Source organism: Mauremys mutica, chromosome 22 (assembly GCF_020497125.1).
Source record: "Mauremys mutica isolate MM-2020 ecotype Southern chromosome 22, ASM2049712v1, whole genome shotgun sequence".
Classification (NCBI taxonomy): domain Eukaryota; kingdom Metazoa; phylum Chordata; order Testudines; family Geoemydidae; genus Mauremys; species Mauremys mutica.
In genome coordinates, this window is record NC_059093.1 from 5,946,145 (window position 1) to 5,968,213 (window position 22,069).

General features: G+C 49.6%; 1 protein-coding gene across 1 annotated transcript; it reads right to left on the minus strand.

Moving 5' to 3' along the window:
* Positions 1–9,303: 9,303 nt before the first annotated feature.
* PTS (6-pyruvoyltetrahydropterin synthase) lies at positions 9,304–21,660 on the minus strand. The gene is made up of 6 exons (XM_044997016.1): positions 21,427–21,660; positions 18,660–18,739; positions 14,300–14,322; positions 13,036–13,092; positions 9,868–9,938; positions 9,304–9,615 (listed from the first exon to the last, which is right to left on the minus strand). The coding sequence occupies exons 1-6, from the start codon at positions 21,594–21,596 to the stop codon at positions 9,474–9,476; spliced, it is 543 nt and encodes a 180-aa protein (XP_044852951.1). The 5' UTR covers positions 21,597–21,660; the 3' UTR covers positions 9,304–9,473.
* Positions 21,661–22,069: the final 409 nt, after the last annotated feature.

Consider the following 22,069-nt stretch of genomic DNA (forward strand, 5'->3'; position numbering starts at 1 on the left):
TTTATAAGTTAGACCCTGTAAATTTTTCCATCCTGGTATTACAGAGATAGTGTACTTTTTTTCTTTCTTTAATAAAATCTTTTCTTTTAGAACCTGAGTGATTTCTTCCCTTGTTTGGATTTTCAGGGGAAGAGGAGGGGGAAAAGTTAATCCCTCTTTGTTTGATTCAAGGCGTTTGAATCACGGTATCTCTCCCAAGGACAAGGGGAGGGGGAAGGATGGGGGGGGATGGATTATTTCCCTTTGTGTTAAGATCCAAGGAAGTTGGGATCTGTGTTCCCCAGGGAAAGTTTGGGGGAACAGGGAGTGTACTAGACACTGGAATTTCTAGTTGGTGGCAGCTTTTACCAGATCTAAACTAGGATTTAGTTTAGAGGAATCCCTGCAGGTCCCCATCTTGTGAACGCTAAAGTTCAAAGTGGGGAATAAACCTATTACACTTCCACTTTAACTATATATTAACTAGGGCGAATAATAGTCCCAAATCCCTCCATGGTAGAGAGGTTAGGGTGCTCACTTAGATTGTGGGTAACCCTGGTTTGAATCCCCTCTGTGTTGGTTGAGAGGGAATGGGTGTCTCAATCTCTTACCGCTCAAGCATCCCACTTTAACTATATATTAACCGGAGCAAGGGAAGCTCTTAAGTCCCTCTATGGTATGGGGGTTAGGGTGCTTGCTTTGGATTGGGGGTGACTCTGGTTCAAGGCCCTGCTGTGTAGGACAGGAGGGCCTCTGGTGGGTGAGAAGAGACCCCTCCTAGGTGAGCAAGAGGCCTGTCACAGGGTCTCTTGCTCTTTTAATTAAAGGGGCTTTTGCTGCTGAGCAGTAAAACCCCCTTTCTCTCTTGTCCACCATGATCAGGATACACACCCAGGTTGTGGCAGACCCCAGGGCACTCCCCTGCTCTTTTGAGGGGTGTGAACTGGGGGCTGCCACCTCCTGGGGAGAGTCACTGGTGAGCGATCCCTGTCAGAATCCCCTCTCCGTCCCAAGAAAACAATGGCCTCTTGAGAAAGAGAGGGGGTTCCAACAAGGATGGCCCACCACAAAGGACAGTCGCCTAGGAGGCAGGAAATCCCTGTGCAAATCCCTGCTGAACAGGCAGCTGGGGGATTTGAACCAGGATTTCCTACCATCCAGGCGAGTATCCTAACCACTGGACTAGAGAATGAAAGTTGCTGTGAGCTTTGCCCCGAGCACATTTAACTAAAGTGGAAGAGCTTCAACAGGAGAGCAAGAGCAAGCCCATTGCTCTTCCTGAAAGTGGAGGGTACAGGCACCAGGGCAGACTTAAACCCCTGTCTCCCACAGCATAAGGCCAGAGGCTACCCACCAGGCTACCAAGGTGACCTAAAGAAAGTGCTGACCTAAACTGCATTTAATTAAAGTGGAACAACTTCCACCGGCAAGAATGATGAAGCCCCACGGGGGACGTGCACCAAGATTACAGCTGACATCCATCCAGTGTCCGTTTGAACACAGGCCAAGGGGAGTTTTGAACTCCCCTTGGGTAATGAAAGTGCAGCACCTTCACCAGGCAAGAGCAAGGGAGCCCCAGGGGCAGAATACTGCCTAGCCCAGCACTTAGAGCATTCACTTGCCAGGGAAGAGATCAAGGTTAAAATCCTGTCTCAGGCAGCATAAAGGGGATTTGAACCCTGGACTCTCACAGGCTAGAGACATACCCCAACCACTAGACCACCACCCAGGGCTGCTGGTTCAGTTTGTGACCTGGTGAATATGTAATGAAAGGGGAACAACTGCACCAGAAAAATTGGGTGTGACCCTGAGGCCCCAATGAGAACCCCTCTTGGTTTAGCAGCTGCATGTTCATTTTAGAGACAGGAGCTGGCTTTTCAAGTCCCTTCTCAGCAAGCTGAGGAAGGAGTTGAACCCCCATCATCCACATGCTGGGTAAAGACCCAAGCTACTAGACTACAGAGGGGGTGACAGCAAACACTTTTCCCAGTTGCTCTTTAATGCAAGGGGCACAGCCTCCGTCGCTCTAGCTGTACAACCGGGACACAGACCTGGGCTGCTGCAGCACGTTTCTCTTCCCGCACACCCCTTTCGAGGGGGTAGCAGAAAGGGTGATTTGAACCAGCAGCTCTCACAGCCCCCAGGAGAAGCCCAACCACTGGATTAGAGAGGGAGCCTCGCGTTTCACCTCACCCCACCCCGGTGCTATTTAAATCAAGTAGAACAGCTTCAACAGGCACCGTTGAGCAGCCCGGGACCCATGACTGGGGCACTCCCCGGGGCAGTAGGTGACGCCTCTTCAAATCCCTTCCCAGCAGGCCAGGGGGAAATGAAGCCCGTAAGAATGGCCAGACTGGGGCCGAGCCAATGAGCCTTCCGGCCCGGTCGCCGCTCTTCCCATGGGGGCAGATGCTTCAACGGCAATGACCAGAAGAGGGCAATGAGCCAGTGAGCGACGCCCACCCTCTGGCAGCCCTGTGGTCTCAGGACGCCCGGAGCACTGGGCTGCGTCCCTGACGCGCTTGGCTAATAGCTTTGGTGGAGCTATTCTCCACAAACTCACTCATTCGTTTCCACCCTCCACTGACAGTTTGGCCTTCACCCCATCAACTGGCGACGAGCTCCACAGGCCGACCGTGCGTTGTGGGAAGCCGTGCGGCCTTTGGTTTGGTTTCATGTTTGGTATTCGTGTCCTTGGGTCCACCCGCCTTGTGTGCTACGTGCAGGGGTAACTAAACGCGTCCTTAGTCACTTCACACCTTTTATAGAGCTCTGGCACCTCCCCGCTTCGGCATGGCTCGTCCACGCTGAAATGCGACCAGGGCCCCGTCCCGCAATCAAAGGGGAGGACCCCACCACTAGGCTGAAAGTTACGTGTTAGGTCTCAGCCTCCTTCCCCTTCTCTCCTCAGCTGTTTTGTGGGGTATTCGCAGGTACCTAACAAGCTCAAAAGAAACGGTTTAGTCACCTGCGGGGTTCCTGGCCGTGGCTGGCAAGAATCCCTTGGTACCGGGGAGGGGAAGACGCTGGTTCAATTTCCTTCTCCCTGCCCGATGAGGCGGGATTTCAGTAGGGCTCTGCATTGTCGCAAGTGTGAGCCCCAGGAAGGGATAGTAGGAGCTGGGTTGCTCTTTGTGGCAGCCTGAGGCTGGACCACTTCCATTAAAGAGCAGTTGGGAAAAAGCCCCCCCTACTACAAATTCCTCTGTAGTCCAGTGGCTTGGGTCCTTACCCAGCATGTGGATGATGCAGGTTCAACTCCTTTCTCAGCTTGCTGAGGAGGGACCTGAACAACCGTCTCCTGTCTCCAAGGTAAACATGTAGCTGCTGGACTGGGAGGGATTCTGAGTGGGGCCTCGTGGTGGCTGCATCAAATTTTTCTGCTGCAGTTGTTCCATTTTCATTACATATTCATTGGGTCGCAACTCTAGCAACCAAGCTTGTGTGGTCTAGTGGTTTGGGGTTGTGGATGCCCTATGGGAAGCTGGGGTTCAAATCTTCTTTATGCTGCCTGAGACGGAATTTGAACCTTGATCTTTTACCTGGCAAGTAAATGCTCTAAGTGCTGGGCTAGGAGGTATTGCAATGGGCTGGCTCACTCCGTGTTTCCTATTGAAGGGGGAGGCCAATGTCATTAGGTAATTAAATGGTCACTGGGCCACTACTATACCATGAGTCTCTCTGTGGTCCAGTGGTTTGGCTCCCTGTCTTTAGAAGGGGGCCAGTGGGGGTTCCAATCCCCTTTATGCTGGCTGAGCCGGGATTTGAAGGGTGATTGCCTACCTCTTAACCCAACAGCCTAAGTGCCTAGCTAGGAGGTAGTGGGCTGCGGGGTCTCCCTCAGTCCTTTCTGTTGAAGGTAGGCCACATACAGTAAATATGACATGAGAATTTTGCCAGCTGCTCTGTGTGAGTCCCGCTGCAGTGCTGTGGTTTGGGTACTTACCCAAGAAGTGACAAGGTGGTAGTTCAAATCCCTCCACTGAAAGGGGAGGGGTGTTTCAAACTCTTACTGCTCAAGCGTCCCATTTTAACTATATATTAACCGGAGCCAAGTAAACTCCTAAGTCCCTCTATGGTATGGGGGTTAGGGTGCTCACTTGGATTGTGAGTAACCCTAGTTCAACTCCCTGCCCTGTGGGATAGGAGGGCCTCTGCTGGGTGAGAGGACAAGGGTCTCCCATATTTTGCATCCTGCTCTGCAGGGTTCTGAGAAACAGAAAGGCTTTGTCAATCAAAGGCTTAATGGCTGTTCTGATCCTGCCCAGCTATGTCACAGTGACCTCCGTGGCAGCCAATGAGAACAATTCATTACCACACCCCGTCAGACTGGGGAGAACTGCAGCTGCATTGCAAACCCCCTTTCTAGCCAGGGTCCACCGTGAAAGGCGTTGGCTGAGGTGCAACTTCAAAGGAAACAAAACTGGAGAAAAACTCAATTCATTTGATAAGGCCAATGGGTGCAGAATGCTCTCCCTTTGCATAGTGCTGGCATGAATTTGCAGCCAGTTACACCCTAATGTGGCAGCTTTACTAGGAGCAAAATACACAAGGGAGCTCTGATAATGGGAGTTTTCTCTCTGCCAAAATTGAACAATGGAGGAGAAAATTCCCTGCTCCTTTGCAGCTGATGGAAGCCCAGCAGGAAAGGTGAGCAAAGACAGCTCAGGCAGGGGCATAGCACACAGCTCTGTTCTCACTCTGTTTATGCATACTTCCACCTTTTCATGTTCTCTGTATGTATAAATATCTCCTGTCTGTGTGTTCCATTCTATGCATCCAAAGAAGTGAGCTGTAGCTCACGAAAGCTCATGCTAAAATAAATTTGTTAGTCTTTAAGGTGCCACAAGTACTCCTGTTCTTTCTGTTTAAGATGTTACAGCTTAAAAGGAAGCAGTCTAGGTATTTTTCATGACTATGAATACAAGGTTTAGCATAGCTGATGGGCATAAAAGGGCCACCCCTTTCCCTCCACCAGTGTTAAACTGAGGTCAAGGTTAAATATTAGATAAGCCTCAAACCTTTCTAACTCATTTTGATTTATTATTCCTTTATGGTACACATATTTCTGTGTTTGACTATAAAACAATTGCCCCATCTCACCTTAGTTTGAAACTGTACTTGTGAATTACCCGTAATCTCATCCTGGTCTTATTTTCTGCTCACTCTTGCTGCCATTTAGGCTAATTTTCACTTGATCAAGGAAATGTCACATAGCAATGCACCTTAATACCCTTTAAAACTGCCTTCCTCAAACAAAGACATTCCACCAGAGAAGTAGATCGTCACGGAACAAGCCACCCAAATACACCAAGGAAACCTGCTTCAGTACAGAAATAAAACCCCTCAGACCACACACCCCTCGTTGTCCCCTACCACTCCACACTGGAACTCCTACAGGGTATCATTAAACAATTACAACCCATACTCGATGGGGACACATCCTGAAAGGAATCTTTCCTGAACCCCCCCTCTGGCCTTCAAACAACCCCCAGCCTCTCCGAGCTCATCATCAGATTCAAGCCGTCAACAGACCAGGACCCACCAAATCCGAGCGGCACCAGACCTTGACATAACAATAGATGCAAAACTTGTATACATATCTCAACTGCTATGCTGATCGATATTCCCCACAACTCACCTTTCAACATCCACAGGTCCTACACATGTCTGTCACAACATGTGGTGTATCTCATCCGGTGCACTAGATGCCCCAGTAACAACTATGTGGGTGAAACCAGACAATCACCACGCTCTCAAATGAACTCACGAAGAAAAATGATAAAAGATAAAAACACCCTGTCACCCGCGAGCAAACAATTTTCACAAAACAATCGCTTCATATCTGACCTCTCAGTCATCCTCCAAGGAAACCTGCACGTGCCTGGGAGCTTAAATTCATAACTTTGCTAGACACTAAGGGCTTGTCTACACTTAAAATGATGCAGCAGCATCACTGCTATAGTGCTTCAGTGAAGACCTACGCCAACAGGAGGGCTTCTCCCGTCAGCACAGGTACTCCACCTCCCCGAGAGGTGAGGGCTAGATTGAGGGGAGAATTGATGGTGTGGATTTTTCGCACTCCTGACTGATGTAGTTAAACCCACCTAATTGCCTAGTGCAGACCAGGCCTACAAATCCTGGATTTAGCAGAGACACCGGCTTTGTGATTTAGTACAAAGATCTATAAACCACTAGCCCCCACCCCTTTTTGTTTTTCTTCCTGTGACTGAAGAGGTTTTACCCAGTTGAATGGTCCCTTGAAATATGTGTTAACTCTTTATGCTAAACAACCTGTTCCACCTTGTATTTAGCTGTCACACTCTGGGTACATTTCCCAGACCTGAAGAAGAGCTCTGTGTAAACTCCAAAGCTTGTCTCTCTCACAGATAGAAGCTGGTTCAATAAAAAATATTACCTCACCCATCTTGTCTCTCTGTAGAGCTATGCAGTGGCATAACCTGCGTCCTTTGTGGGATGGTAACAGAGAGAGTCGAAGGCCACAGAACAACAAACAATAGCTGTATGGCCGTGGTTTTCAACCTTTTTGCATTTGCGAACCACTAAAACATGTCGAATGGAGGTATGGGCCTCTTTGGAAATCTAGTGTCTGTATATATAGTTGAATTCTGTTCAGTCAGTTTTCAGGCTAAATCTTTTGGGGACCTCTTAGACATAGCCGCAGCCCACAGGTTGAAAACGACTGCTGCATGGTAACTGGCCCCCAGCTGATGCGTCGTGTCTTACTGCTTAGTTTTCACAGTATGCGCTTGATTTCTTGACTTATCCTGCATGTTCCGTGATGCTGCAAAAACCACTCTTGCCGCATTAAAAACCACAACAAACCACAGTGCCCAACTGCAGCACTGGCTCTGAGTCTGCAACAGAGACAGCCTGAAGCAACAGCCCTAAGACATATCACACGCTCCTTTCCTCTACAAGGCCATGTTGACTCTGAAGCCTGAGGATCAAGATGCCAACTCATTGCAGATCATCCCAGCAGGAACGTCAGGCTAGAGTGCCTTCTTCATCACGGTGGGTGAACAGGGGTGGGTGGGGAGAGGTGATGGGGAACTGGGTGTTTAGGCCCCATCCTATTTCAAGTCAGCTCCAACACAATCCACAAGAATCAGCTGCCTCCTCTCTATCCAATTTAATCCTGACACGTGACCTGACCGCGCATCCTGGTTCTAAAGCCAGCAGATCCTTCTTTAGAATGGAGACCAGGCAGATGTCCCCATGTTCAGCTGAAACGGAGCAGCCAGCCTTATGTTTACATAGCTCTGCCCATCCCTGTGGCATTCAGCCGCTTTACGGAATTAAAAGATCAGTGAAGTGGCCTATACGGAGGCTGTGACTCCCGGGTCCTCAAAACCCCAACACCCAGCTGCCAAATCCTCCAACTTTCCCCTACCTATAGCACACGAATGGCCTCCATCGCCATGTATCTGAGCCCATCACAACCTTCCACCTCCTCCTAGGCAGCTCTGCACTAGCAAAAAACTGTGGCACACTGAAAAGGAGCAGACAGCCTACAATTGAATTCAATATTAAAAATAAATAAATGTTATCTAATTTGATAAAAATCTCATTTAAAAAGTCATTTACCCGACTCTGCTGCAGAATTCACCAGCAGACTGTTACAGATAGCTGGCCCTCAGGTACCGGTGTGCTTAGTACGGTATAAATGCCAGAGAAAAGGCAGCAGGCCTTGATTTCCAAACTCATTAGTCAAGCATCTTAGCACTGGTCTTACTCCCACTGCTCTCTATATCACCACTGACTGAGTTGTTCATCGCTTGGTGTTGTGTAACTGGAGCATTTGCGTTGAGTTCCGGCAACAGGGAAAGGGAGGAGCCCTCTCTATACACATGGGGCCTGATACATCTCTGTGCTGATGCAGGGACAGAAGGGAGGTAGTTTGCACCTCCACATTTCAGGGATTGCTGCAGGCTAGTGCAGCCCAGGGTAGCCCTACCTTGTGCCTCTGCTGAAACAGGCCCCATGAGGCTTTGTAAGGGTGCAAAACTGCTGGGGTGCAGGTCCACCCCGACACGTGCCTGCCGTCTGTCTGCTGCATCTTAGCACATGCCTTGCTTTGGCGCCTATTGCGGAGCATAGAAGTCCATTGTATCAGGGATAACCCTGGGGTGAGGTGGGAGCTTGTGCCTCCCCTGTCATCCCTTTGTCCCTAGATGAGGGCAACAATGAATTGGGCCCATGGTCTGTGACACAGCTTGGACCAGAATGCCTATATGGACCAGAGCCACCGCCTAAAACACGGGCACATGGCAAAGCTTGAGTTGAAGCTGAGCCATTTGGCCCACAGGCTTTCCATGGAGACTGATCTAGTAAATGCAGGGGACTAGGGCACTGATTAGTGTGTCTGTACGTGTGAGAAAAGCAGCAAAAAAAAAGCAGAGAAACTGGGAAAGAGGCACCAAAAGCCAAAGAGACAGCCACAGAAGTACTGGTAGCATGACCCTGAGACAAAGAGAGAGAGAACTTTTAGGCTAAGTGCTGGCTGGAAAGAGACTTGGAATTGTGAGCAAAGAAACTGCCTGCTGTTTGATTCCTGCCGTGTTCAGGGAAACTGCATTGTATGTACCTTCACTGTAAATAAACAGCATTGCACCAAAGAAATACCCGACTCTACCATCAATTTCTCCATCTAGCAGAAACAACTCGCTATACCCTGAATTTTGGCTAACTACTCAGGTCAAAATGGGTAACAGCGTTTTCCTTTCCCCTCCAGCTCTGCCTCCTCGCTTCACAATAGCATCGCGTGCAGCAGGACTGCAGGCTGGCATTCGCTAGCAAAGCTTTATCAGCAGCACAGTTATACAAACAAAAGCACTCTCTGACCTTGTGGTTTATAGCAGCCAGTTTTCATGAAACCTCTAGTCGTCTTAGATCAAAGTGTTACTGAGAACCAGCCTACGGCATAGGAAAAACAAAGCAAAAAACAGTTACGCTCGCCACCGCCAGTCCCTTATCTTACAGAGAAAACAGAGACCCCAGCCACAGGGAGGAGCAGGCCTGCAGCACAAAAAGGAGGAGAAGTCATTTCTCAGTCTCCACTTCTTCATCAAAAAATACCCATGGCCATTAAAAACCCACAATCAAATCCCAGCGGGATGGGTACATATTTAACTTGTACATTTCCTCTTGAGAGAGAGCTGCAGTCCTTACTCAACACAGGCAGAAGACTCCACGGATTTCACATCACCTTGGTGGTTTTGGTTTGCAGAACTGGACTGTTTGATTAAAAGCAAACAAGAGATCAGTAAATTCTGAGAACTCCAAATTAAATAGAAAACCTCATTAGCTTGCCACAATAATTGTCTTTAATTACCTAAAAATGACCTTCTATTAAAAAAAAAAACCCACTCTACAAAATCACTGTCTACATGTCATTGATACACCATGGTATACTCCATTGATATACTGCTTCGATTAATTCCTCAGAAGACTGTGATCAGCTGAGTTGAATTTCATTTCTCAAGAGTTGTCTTTTCCCCCTTGTACACAACGATGTTCTGGTCCGTTTCATACACTTTGACTTTATAAAGAGTCCCTGCAGGCAGGCGCTTCTGGAGGTTTTCCCAGATGTACACTGCCACATTCTCAGTCGTACTGCAGGGGAAACAGGGCTGACGTTAGACATGAAGCAGTCAAGGCACACTGACCTCTCGTACATGCGACAACACACACATATAATGATGGATGATAGAGAGAGAGGATGGGGAGGTAATCGATCAACTTAAATTAAATGACACCTGGAGAATGAATGACATTTGAACTGGTGCCAGACAAGATACTTGGCACCCATTATGATCCATAAAACAACACAGGCTGGACCCTGGTACCAATTCTAGTTCTACCCACCTGACAACATCAGCAAAGTAAGCCACGTCTTTATCCAGGTTCTTGTGGTCAAGTGGCTCCAGGATGGCTTCCTGAGGGCAGAGAAGAAGGACATGAACAACAAAACATGTAGGATCAAAACAATAACAAAATATGTGGAAATGGCAGAGGTGCTTAATGACTTGTTTTGGTTTTCACCAAGAAATGCATCCTAGAATACTCAAGGAGTTGACTGAGGAGATATCTGAGCCACTAGCAATTATCTCTGAAAAGTCATGGAAGATGGGAGAGATTCCAGAAGACTGGAAAAGGGCAAATACAGTGCCAATCTATAAAAAGGGTGATAAGAACAAGCCGGGGAATTACAGACCAGTCAGCTTAACTTCTGTACTAGGAAAGATAATGGAGCAAATAATTAAGCAATCAATTTGCAAATGTCTAGAAGCTAATGAGCTGATAGGGAACAGTCATAATGGATTTGTCAAGAACAAATCATGTCAGACCAACCTGACAGCTTTCTTTGACAGGGTAAGAAGCCTCGTGGATGGGGGGAAGCAGCAGACATGGTATATTTTGACTTCAGTAAAGCTTTTGATACTGTCTCGCATGACCTCCTCATAAACAAATTAGGGAAATGCAATCTAGATGGAGTTACTATAAGATGGATGCATAACTGGCTGAAAAACTGTTCCCAGAGAGTAGTTATCAGTGGTTCACAGTCATACTGAAAGGGCATAACAAGTGGGGTCCCGCAGGGATCAGTTCTGGGGTCCAGTTCTATTCAATATCTTCATCAATGATTTAGATAATGGCATAGAGAGTACACTGATAAAGTTTGTGGACAATACCAAGCTGGGACGGGTTGCAAGTGCTTTGGACGATAGGATTAAAATTCCAAATGATCTGGACAAACTGGAGAAATGGTCTGAAGTAAATAGGATGAAATTCAAGAAGCACAAATGCAAAATATTACACTTAGGAAGGAACAATCAGTTGCACATATACAAAATAGGAAATGATTGCCTAGGAAGGAGTACTGTGGAAAGGGATCTGGGGGTCATAGTGTACCACAAGCTAAATATGAGTCAAGAGTGTAACACTGTTGCAAAAAAAGCATTCTGGGATTGTAGTGAGTCGGTGTGGCTCCCCTCGTGCCCAGCAGAGGGAGAGCCCCTGCAGACACCCAAGTGGGCGGAGCCACTGCTGCCTGTTCCCGCCCCCCGGAAGTCAAGGGGCGGGACAGGAAGTATAAAAGCTGGCCGCCAGAGCTCAGTCAGGGCCCAGCCGCCGCAGGGAGCAGACGTGCCGGTGGGAGCTCGTGACTGGGAACCCTCCAGGACTCGAGGCAGTTACCCAGACCGGCTGGAGCTTCCCTGCGCCCGCTACAAGGAGGAGCCGCCAGAGCCCCCCCGCACCTGTTACTGGGAGGAGCCGTTGGAACTCCCCCGTGCCTGCTATGAGGAGGAGCCGTCAGAGCCTCCCCGTCCCTGCTGTTACCCGGAGGAGCCGCCCGAGCACGCCTGGCCGGACTTCCCCGAGGAGCTGCCGGACCTGCCACCAAGCCCGGGTCGAGAGGAGCCCATGCTCGTTGACAGGCCTGGAACCGGTGCCACGGACAAGGTAGGCCCTGAGGGGGAAAGTGGAAGTAGCCCAAGGGTAGCCAACCCCAGTCAGGCTACAGACACATACGAGCCTATGTCAGTGTGTTGCGGTCAGGACCCCACTGACCTGCAGCGGTGATAGCTGCTGCTAGGGTCCCGGGCTGAGATGCAGTGGAGTGGGTGGGCCTGCGTCCCCCCTGCCACCCCACTCACGGGTGGCAGTTTTCCCCCTCACCCAACGCTCAGGTGTAAGGACCTGGGCCTATACACTGTTTGCTACTCCGCCCCTGCACCAAAGGGCCTGAGCTCCCTATATACTGTTTGCTGCTCCGCCCCTGCACCAGAGGGCCTGAGCTCCCTATATACTGTTTGCTGCTCCGCCCCTGCACCAAAGGGCCTGAGCTCCCTATATACTGTTTGCTGCTCCGCCCCTGCACCAGAGGGCCTGAGCCTCCTTGAACTGTTGAACTGAGGATGTGTAGTGAGCCGGTGTGGCTCCCCTCCTGCCCAGGAGGGTAGAGCCCCGGTGCGAACCTCTTACAGGGATTTATTAGCAGGAGTGTTGTAAGCAAGATAGGAGAAGTAATTCTCCCGCTGTACTCTGTGCTGATTAGGCCTCATCTAGAGTATTCTGTCCAATTCTGGGCGCCACATTTCAGGAAAGATGTGGACAAATTGGAGAAAGCCCAGAGGAGAGCACAAAAATGATAAAAAGTCTAGAAAACATGAGCTATGAGGGAAGATTGGAAAAAATCAGGTGTGTTTAGTCTGGAAAAGAGAAGACTGAGAGGGGACATGATAACAGTTTTCAAGTACATAAAAGGTTGTTACAAGGAGGAGGGAGAAAAATTGTTCTTCTTAACCGCTGAGGCTAGGACAAGAAGCAATGGGCTTAAATTCCAACCAGGGAGGTTTAGGTTGGACATTAGGAAAACTTCCTAACTATCAGGCTGGTTAAGCACTGGAATAAATTGTCTAGGGAGGTTGTGGAATCTCCATCATTGGGGATTTTTAAGAGCAGGGCGGACAAACACCTGTCAGGGATGGTCTAGATAATACTTAGTCCTGCCATGAGTGCAGGGGACTGGACTCGATGACCTCTCGAGCTCCCTTCCAGTCCTATGATTCTCTGACACTGGTAGCTACATCAATAGGGCACGTCAAGGGGGCACAATGAATGGCAGGTTCTAACTATTCTGCTTGGACTTAGGAAGGGCCCTCGTGTGTCTGTCGAGCAATTCCAGACATACACACTGGGAACTGAAACGTCACTGGGGCCCATTCTGGCCTTTTCCGGAGAGGTCCTAGGTACCCAGAGTTGGTAGGAAGGTACCAGGGCAGCACTATTGGAGGGAGACAGCAACACATTGTGCAGCTGGTGAGAGGAAGTCAAAGACCTTGCACATCACAGGCCAGCAGGGGACTTTACACTGCAACAGGGCACTGCGCTGATGCATTTTTAGCTCATAAACCACTCCCTAATTCTCCACTCCTAACAATATCTACTCCCCATTTCCCCACGCCCTCACTAGCCCATTACGCTATCGCTAATTTCCATGTGAGAGCTCCAGGAGCACAGTGTTATTACCTGCATATATTCTTTCAGGTCCGTCAGGTTTATAACCATTCCTGATGTAGGCTCAATCTACAGGGCAAAGAGCGAAAGGAGATTAGAAGCACATCTACTAACCCTCACTACCCAGTTGTGTTACCAATCGCACCAAAAGCTTTAGATGGCACAAACCCAGACCACCTGGGAATCCTGACCCATAAGAAAATCTCTCTCTCTGCCACCAGACACTGTCTAAGCCTCGGCCCTACTTAAGTAACACCATGAAGAACACGCCCTACTGGCTATATATGGAGTATCAACAACTCTCAAGAGATCAGTGAAGTTCATAATGTCGACACCAGGAAGAAAGCTCCCCAGCACACAGTTACTAAGCAGAGCTTGGGCAGAGCCCATCAGCCACACAGAGAAGCAGCCCACTAGGCAGGAACAAGGATTTAATCGGTTGTTTTACCAACCTGAGCTAGTAAGGGTCAGGCACAAACCATGAGCACCAGTGGGGCCTAACCACAATGCACAGGTAACCTGGCTTTCTCCTGAATTAACTGCTGTTCTGTAGGCTGATGGCCATGGTTCCCCAGTCTGGGACTGTCGAGCAGGAACCTCTGGCTACCAGAAGCGGAGACTGGATGACTGGGGAAGGACTACTCGAAATTTCCCTGTTCCTTTCATTCCCTCTGAAGCATGTGGCACTGGCCACTGTCAGAGGACAAGACACGGGGTGAGATGGATCATTCGTCTGACCCAGTATGGCCGTTCTCATGTTAACTCCCACAATCAGCAACCACAGAATTAAGAGCAATTGTTCTGTGCCCAGATCTCTCTGGAACAAGTTGGTTGAGAGCTAAGAGCAGGACTGTGGCCTCCCATCATTTTGCAGGGGAGAGAGTTCAGCCCTGCTTTCGCTCAGGACGGATCTGAGAGCGGAAGCTAAGGCTGAGATCCTGCAATGAGCTGTGTGGGTGAACCCCTGAAGCCACATGAAGCTCATTGCAAGACTGGGGCTGAAATGTGGCCTCCAGCATGTCCTTGGGAGAGGCAGGGTGAGAAGGAGAGCTGCCTTCACTGGACCCATCTCTCACACACAAGTGATTACAGAAAATCTTCCTCTTTATAATTGATGGAACAGAGGGTTTTCAAGCAATGCAGGATTTTTAGTAATTCTACAAAGGCAAACACCTAGAGGGTTGGGTTTTTTAAAAGATCTGCAGAATTTGCAGATGGAAACCACACTCTGATACGTCCAAGAAGGAAAAAGGAAGGAAATAATGATTGCACTTACCTCTCCACGCACAGTCACTACAACTAGAGGGAGAAAAACACCAAGTCATAAGTGTGATCCAAGGTACATGAGAACAACTCACATTAGCGGCAGATCAGAGAGCCCACACAGCATGAATCAGCCCCAGGAGGTGGGTCAATGGCATCAGAGGTGTTACTGTTTAAAACAATATCCATTGTATAAAGAACGGTAACTGACCCTACAGTAATGGCGGTTCTCCAAGATGGACACGAGATTGAATTCTTTAGGTCAGCAGTGTCCACTGGGACTACGCCTGCACCCCGCACCGGAGGGTATAGAATCATAGAATCTCAGGGTTGGAAGGGACCTCAGGTGGTCATCTAGTCCAACCCCCTGCTCAAAGCAGGACCAATTACCAACTAAATCATCCCAGGTATAAAGGGTGGGACAGGCTCAACCGTCCCACAGTGGAGTCCTACCAAAATGGGCATCTGATCTGGAAGCCTCTACTAAGCAATGGAATCTTGTAAATGTGAGGATTGTAGCTGCTCAACAAATGTCAGACACAGGGATGCTCGTCAAACAAGCAGCAGAGGCTGCCTGAGTTCTAGTGGAATGAGCTCTAATGTGACTAGGTGCATCGAACCTGACTATCCCATAGCATGTCCTTATACAGTTGGAGATCCACTTAGATAATCTCTCTGTGGCCAGATTTAAGGGGCAAGCTAGATTCTCAGATAGTCAGGCATGTTCTTGAGTGATACTGTTCTAAGTACAAAGACAGTGCCCCTACTGTATCAGGTGTGTGAAGTCTAACTTCCTCCAGGGTTGAGTGAGGCTTGGGGAAGAAAACAGGCAGATGAATGGACTGGGTGTTACGCTGAGGCAACCTTGGGCAGAAACTTAAGAGTGACATTGTCCTTATGAATAACTATATAAGGAGGGCCTGAATCTCCCCAACCCTTCAAGCTGCTGCCATGGCAATCTGAAAGGCAGAGGTGATATAGGGAACAGAGAACACTACCAGAGGACCCATCAACTCTGCTAATACTCTACAGTGATGTCCCAAGAGGGGGAGAGCTCTTGGGGAGAAAACATGCATACGGCCTGTGATAGATATGGCAATTTCCTGCAGTATCTTTGAAAAACTGTGAATTAAGGTTAAGTATCTTTGGAGTCCATTGTATTAAATGCAAATGTTCTGTATGATTGTGGGCTGGGCTTGTACATAACTTTCCTGGGGGGATCTGATGTGAACCCATGGAAATGTATGAACTTCAAAGGACTATATTGAACACTGTGCCTGACAAGAACAGACTTTTGGGACAGGGTTAAATGGTTTTCCTGGGAATCTGAATGCAAATTTCCCACCTCTGGTTATGCAAATCCCCAGTCTTTTGAAGCTACACCCTGAAGTGAGGACCATTGTCTGCTGATTATCTCTTCCCAGAGTCTCAAGGTCAAAGGCCCAGGCTGTATAAAGGAAAGACAGAGCTACTGAGGGATCTGAGCTTGTTCTGAACTAAGGCTCGTAGGAACTTGTAACCACTGAAAAACCTCACTGTGGGGTTTGAAGGACTGATTCCTACCAGAGCCCTTGTGGGAGCCAGGGTGATCTCTGGTTAGCTTTTTAGCATGTATGCAGGTTCTTTTGTTGTTTTTAATCTGTTTTCGCTGTAATGCTTTTGCTTTAAGATTAAATGTGCTTGCTTACAAGGAGCTGTGGTGACTTGTCACTGCTGGCAATTACAGTTCTTCATAACCCCTGGAGTGGAAGGAAAGTACAAACCGGCCTGTTAAGGCAGTCTGGCTTGCTGGCAGGGAACTGTGCAGCCTTGGGAAAAAACCCAGACAAGAGGAAGAGAGATATGAGTCCCTATCTGAGAGAGCTGATGGCTGCGGAGCTGGGAGTCTGCAGTGGGTGCCCTTGGTGGACCCCAGAGGGGGAACACAGGTACAGTTGCTCTGAGCTGAGACAGGGCCCTTCAGGAATTTTGCCACTCCAGCGTAGGAAATTCAATACAGCCCTGGACAGGAGGGTGAGGAGCAGATATTGCTTCAAGATGGACCCTTATGGAGCTGATGGAAAGTGCAGATTGTTTCAGGGCTAGCAAATCCAGTATTGTAGAGACTGCAGACATTGAGGGAGACAAATAGAAAAGTTCCTCCATTTAGCATCAGGGCATTAAACTAATAACAAAGGAGGAGGGTGAAAAGAGGGAAGAAATGAGTACTCATTTAGCACAAACCTGAGATGTTGAGAAGAAACCAAAGGACCTGAAAAGAAGAAATTCTTTACTTGCCTATACCCCAAAGCTAGAAACCTGGGTAACAAATGAGGAAATGGAAGTGCTCATTAATGGGCATTCATTTGATCTGGTTGGTATTACTAAAACCTGGGGGTTTGAAAAGGAGCATACCTTCTCCAAGGGCGGGGCCACTCTGTCCAGTGTGCCCCATCTCTATATAGAACAGTTCAGTACCAGGGACACCTCTCTAACCCAGGATACCAGTGACCTGAAGCTGGTGGCTTGGATGTCACCGCCCATAATCTTTCCAGGAGAGGTCACTCTGGTACTGGGCCCACCGATAAGTCACTCAGCACCATGTATGATTTAGGTGCCAGGACAGTTAGTGCCAAGGAGTGGGTACCCTAAAGTTAATCTATACCAAGAAGGTAATTTGTATCAGGGCATATGATCACAGAGGCACTCGATGCTGAGGCTCCAGGTACCAGGTACGGTGTTGGTGCTGAAGGATCAGTACTGAGGGCAGCGTAGTTGTTGATTTAGAGGGCACTGCATGAACTGACTCGGAAGTCAGTGCCAGGGCACATGAAGGGGCCTTGTTAGGCTTTTGGCCCTTGGACGAATGACGAGTCATGTGGCCGATGACCCTTTGATCTCAATTTGCTAGGTGTCAGGTCAATTTGCAAACTGTGCCTAGGCTCGTCTCTGGAGCACTGCTCTTTTCTGCCCATCAGATGTCAATGCAGATGAAGTGATGGACGAGTGGGGCCTCTGAGTGGATGCGGGCTGGGGGCTCGGAGTGGGATCATAGGTCTAACAGAGAGAGACTGACATGATGGCTGAGCCCTAATTGCAGCTCTCCTCTCGGTGTCCATGGAGGATTGCATCGATCTCTTAAGAACATAAGAATGGCCCTACCAGGTCAGACCAAAGGTCCATCTAGTCCAGTATCCTGTCTTCCGACAGTGGCCAGTGCCAGGTGCCCCAGAGGCAACGAACATAATAGGTAATCATCAAGTGATCCATCCCCTGGCCCTCATTCCCAGCTTCTGGCAAACAGAGGCTAGGGACACCATCCCTGCCCATCCTGGCTAATAGCCATTGATGGACCTATCCTCCATGAATGTATCTAGTTCTTTTTGAACCCTGTTATGGTCTTGGCCTTCACAACATCCTCTGGCAAGGAGTTCCACAGGTTGACTGTGTGTTGTGTGAAGAAATACTTCCTTTTATTTGTTTTAAACCTGCTGCCTAGTCATTTGGTGACCTTCTCTTACAAGGAACAGCTTCAGATGCACCTACCTTGCTCTCTGAGTGCACCCAGAGAAAGAATGACAGACAGAACGTTGCTCCAGAGAGAGCAGACACCAGGATTGCCCATCATTAATGGCATTAATGCTGGTCTGCTGTAATGCCAGTTCTCTGTGGGGTAGTTGGGCGGTGGGGGTCTAAGCTAACTGAAACATTATATATTTACCCATTGGGCATATAAAAGAAAACATTACACTAATCACACTAACTTGACTATCTAATTATTATATGCAAGGCTAAGGAAAATCACACAGTACACAGAGTAAGCAGACACGGCGGGGTACTGCCTCACTCTCAAGGGCACTCAGAAGAAATTGAGGAATAACTGGGCCGCTCTGTCCTTTATGCCCTCAGATTGGAGATGTCCGGGCACCTAGGGGCAGGCATGGCCCTGACAGATACAACTGACCAAAAGGATCCAGTCTTGCATGCATGGGGCCCATGCACACTAAGAATGGAATCCATGTGGACAATCTCTTGAAGGTTTGTCCTTTTTGGATAACATTTGTTTGCCAAGTGGGAACCACCATTAAGATTTACTCATCTGGAGTATAAGCAGATTTGGTTTATTTAGTAGCATTTTAAAATGAGATTTACTCTTTCTTTAATGGCCTAAAAGGCAGATTTGCGGTTTGCACTGTCTCCTGTTGATGATCACTCTTATTTCTCTTTGCAGCCTCGGTTATCAAAAAAACAAATGCTCCAGATTCTGCTCTCAGTTACATAAGTGTTCACAGTAACATGGCTAAGGGTCGATCACATCCAAATGTCTCTCTCATACAACCATGTGAACTAATTCTCTCCGGGTCTGGATGCACTCAGGCCAGTCAGCCCCTCACCTTTATAGTTGTGTCCATGTCCGTTTGGATTGTTGCATTTCCCAAAGAGTTTCAGGTTTTCTTCATCACTCAGTGACTTACTGTAAAAAAAATTAAAAATTGCAGTTGAGGGCCAATTACAAACATTTAGGTTTTCATTTCAACGGGGACTGGTTTTTAGCTCCCCCCGGTCTCCTTAGTAGGCACAGCAAAGAAACATCTCATTCACTGACTGTCTACTCAGATTCTGCACCCACTGCCTGAGTTAGTCCAGGCCCTGTGTATGAAAGATTTGCTCTCCACTCACCTTTCAGTTTGTGCTCTCATTGTTCATTGGACCAAGACATTACCCACAGTCTAGCCTTGTCTATAACATGCCCTGAAAAGCGGGTGGCGAATCCTTAAACATTTTATGTAATTTGTTTTTTAAAAGTTAATACATTACTGCATGTACTAGTGATCCAACATAATGTACTCTAGTCACTTTCTCCTTTTTAAACAGATGGATTAGACTGGGGAAGTACGATTACATTTTTTTTACTCTATTATAATGAATATTCATCCAGGTATTATGTTTCTCTACTGACTGTAAAGCATTACTGGCTAAAGAAATGACACTGGAGAGTTGAAGGAGCCCAGTTACGAGATTTGGGGTCTATTTGTTTGGATGCTGCTGATCGTTTCATTTTAGCATCCTGCCTTTTCAGTACAGGACTGTGTACTGTTGCCAAGTATTCACTCCTACTGTGAAAAGTGTATCAATCAGAGTTTGAAACACCACAGGAGTTCCAGACGTTCACAAAAGGGCCCGGATGCCTGGCAGAACCACCTAGTTTCTGAACACAAACATTGCAGGCTGTAGTATCCAGGATCACGGAGATATTTAAGAGATCAGTGGGACCATTGCTAAGTTTACTCTCATCCCTTCTGACTTTCACATTGTACCAACAACTCTCCCAAAGAATGTGAAGTCTAGGGATGAATAGGTGGTGATCAGTGTAGGCCAGGCAGAAGGACACATCTGAAATATGTGATTCACATTTTATGTGAAAACAGAAGACACCACTTACCATCAGTCCCCTTTGCTTCAGGAAAAGCAGATGAAGCATCTTAGATAATTGCTGGGGAAATAAGTGATTTGACCTTAAGTGTGTAAAGTAAAATCGAACAAAGTCCATAGCTGTCCACTGAACAAAGAAATTAGATTTTTGGTCTCATGTACAGAGCTTGAAAACTGCCTTTGGTGCTGTTGTTCTCATCCACCAGCTATGAAAAACCTCATGCTACTCAGGGTGAAATAGACAAGATTCTGGTCAGAATCAGGTTTGCCTGCAGCATAGTCTTGAAACTAACCAGAGTCTTGTCCCAGTTTCACTCTGCTGTTATTTAAAAATGCTCCTGTTTAGTAGGGCAGGCTGGGGAAAGAAAGGGGAGTCACTCCTTTTTCTCTCCCCCACTCTCCACTCCCAGAGCCTGCATCAGCAGGAGAATTTTCTGTTCTCTGACCAACTTCACTGCTGCCATTCCCAAGGTATTGAATGGTACTGAATCTGAACCGACTTGCATCAACTTCATTTTTCCTGGTGGAGGGGTGGTGTGGTGAGCACATGCACACACAAAACATTATCCAGGCAAGTGGTACAGGGGAAGAAGAGAACCAAAAAATCAGGTGAGAGAGCTGCACTCAAGACAGCAAGAGGGAAGGAGAGGCAGGAGAAAGCCCCCAAAAGGGGACAGAAGAAATGTGCAGGATGATGAGAGGGAGTGAGGGAAACAGATGGATTACAGTATTTTCCTTCCCTTCCCCTATCCTTTGTCACCTCTGACAATAATAATGACCAAGCTCTTTGGGGCAGGGACTGGACTGTTTTATTAGCTGTATGTCCCGTGCCTAGCACAACAGGGCCACAGTCTTTGAGGCCTCTAGGTGCTACTGTAATAAAAATAATAAGAAACAGCCCCAAACACATGGGCTGTTGAAAAGGGAGCGACCCCACCTTCCCAGCAGCTGGGAGAGCGAGGCATAGTGAGCTGCAGCCTGAGGTTCATTTTCTCTGTCTCCCTCTTGTACAGTGTGAGCTCAGACACGGGGACCTTCTGGATTCTGGATCCAGTACATCGCTGGACACGTTGCCAGGCCGGAGAGCAAATGGCTCTCCTGTCCAAATGGGATAGGAACTAAGAAGCCCCAGGTAAGAACCAGGGACAGCTCCCCCAGGATGAATAACCCCTCCCTTCCCAACACACTGGGGATTTCTAACCTGGGAATTGACCTGAGTCCATGGGGAGCTTGGCAATGACTGAACCACCCCAACCAAGTGCGATGGGGCACCCTGGGATCCCCTCTGACCCAGTGCGATGGGGGGGCACCCTGGGATCCCCCCCGACCCAGCACGATGGGGGGGCACCCTGGGGTCTCCCCGACCCAGCACGATGGGGGGGCACCCTGGGATCCCCCCTCGAGCCAGCACGATGGGATCCCCCGAGCAAGCGCGATGGGGGCACCCTGGGATCCCCCCCCGACCCAGCGCGATGGGGGCACCCTGGGGTCCCCTCTGACCCAGCGCGATGGGGGCACCCTGGGATCCCCCCCGACCCAGCGCGATGGGGGGGCACCCTGGGATCCCCCCCTGACCCAGCGCGATGGGGGCACCCTGGGATCCCCCCGAGCAAGTGCGATGGGGGCACCCTGGGGTCCCCCTGACCCAGCGCGATTGGGGCACCCTGGGATCCCCCCGACCCAGCGCGGTGGGGGTGGGGGCCGGGCCCCCGGTCGCAGGCCCCTCACCTGTGCAGCCGGTGGCAGGCGCTGAAGCTGAGGCAGCGGGAGACCTGCGCGGTGCGGGCCGGTGTCCCGGCGGGGGGAGGCGGCATCGCAGCACCGGGGCCGGGGGACGGAGGGGACCGGGCGGCTCGGCGCCTGCGCGGGGAGGGCGGACTGGCCCTACATCCGGGCATCCCGCGGCACCCTCCTCCCTCCGTCGCGGGGCCGTTAGTGTCCCTGCGCCTCGGGGACCCCCCCGCTTCCGGCCCCGACCCCTGCGCCTCGGGGACCCCCCCGCCTCTCAGCCCCGCCCCCTGCTCTTCGAGGACACCCCCCCCCTCTCGGCCCGCGCCCTGCTCCTCGGGGACCCCCCCCGCCTCTCGGCCCCGCCCCCCTGCGCCTCGGGGACCCCCCCCGCCTCTCGGCCCGCACCCTGCGCCCCGGGGCCCCCCCCCCCGCCTCCGGCCCCGCCCCCCCGCCTCTCGGCCCCGCCCCCTGCGCCTCGGGGACCCCCCCCGCCTCTCGGCCCCGCCCCCTGCGCCTCGGGGACCCCCCCCCGCCTCCGGCTCCGCCCCCTGCGCCTCGGGGACCCACCCCTGCCTCCGGCCCAACCCCTGCTCCTTTGGGCCTCTAAGCGTATGAGATCAATAGAAATATTTTCATTCAA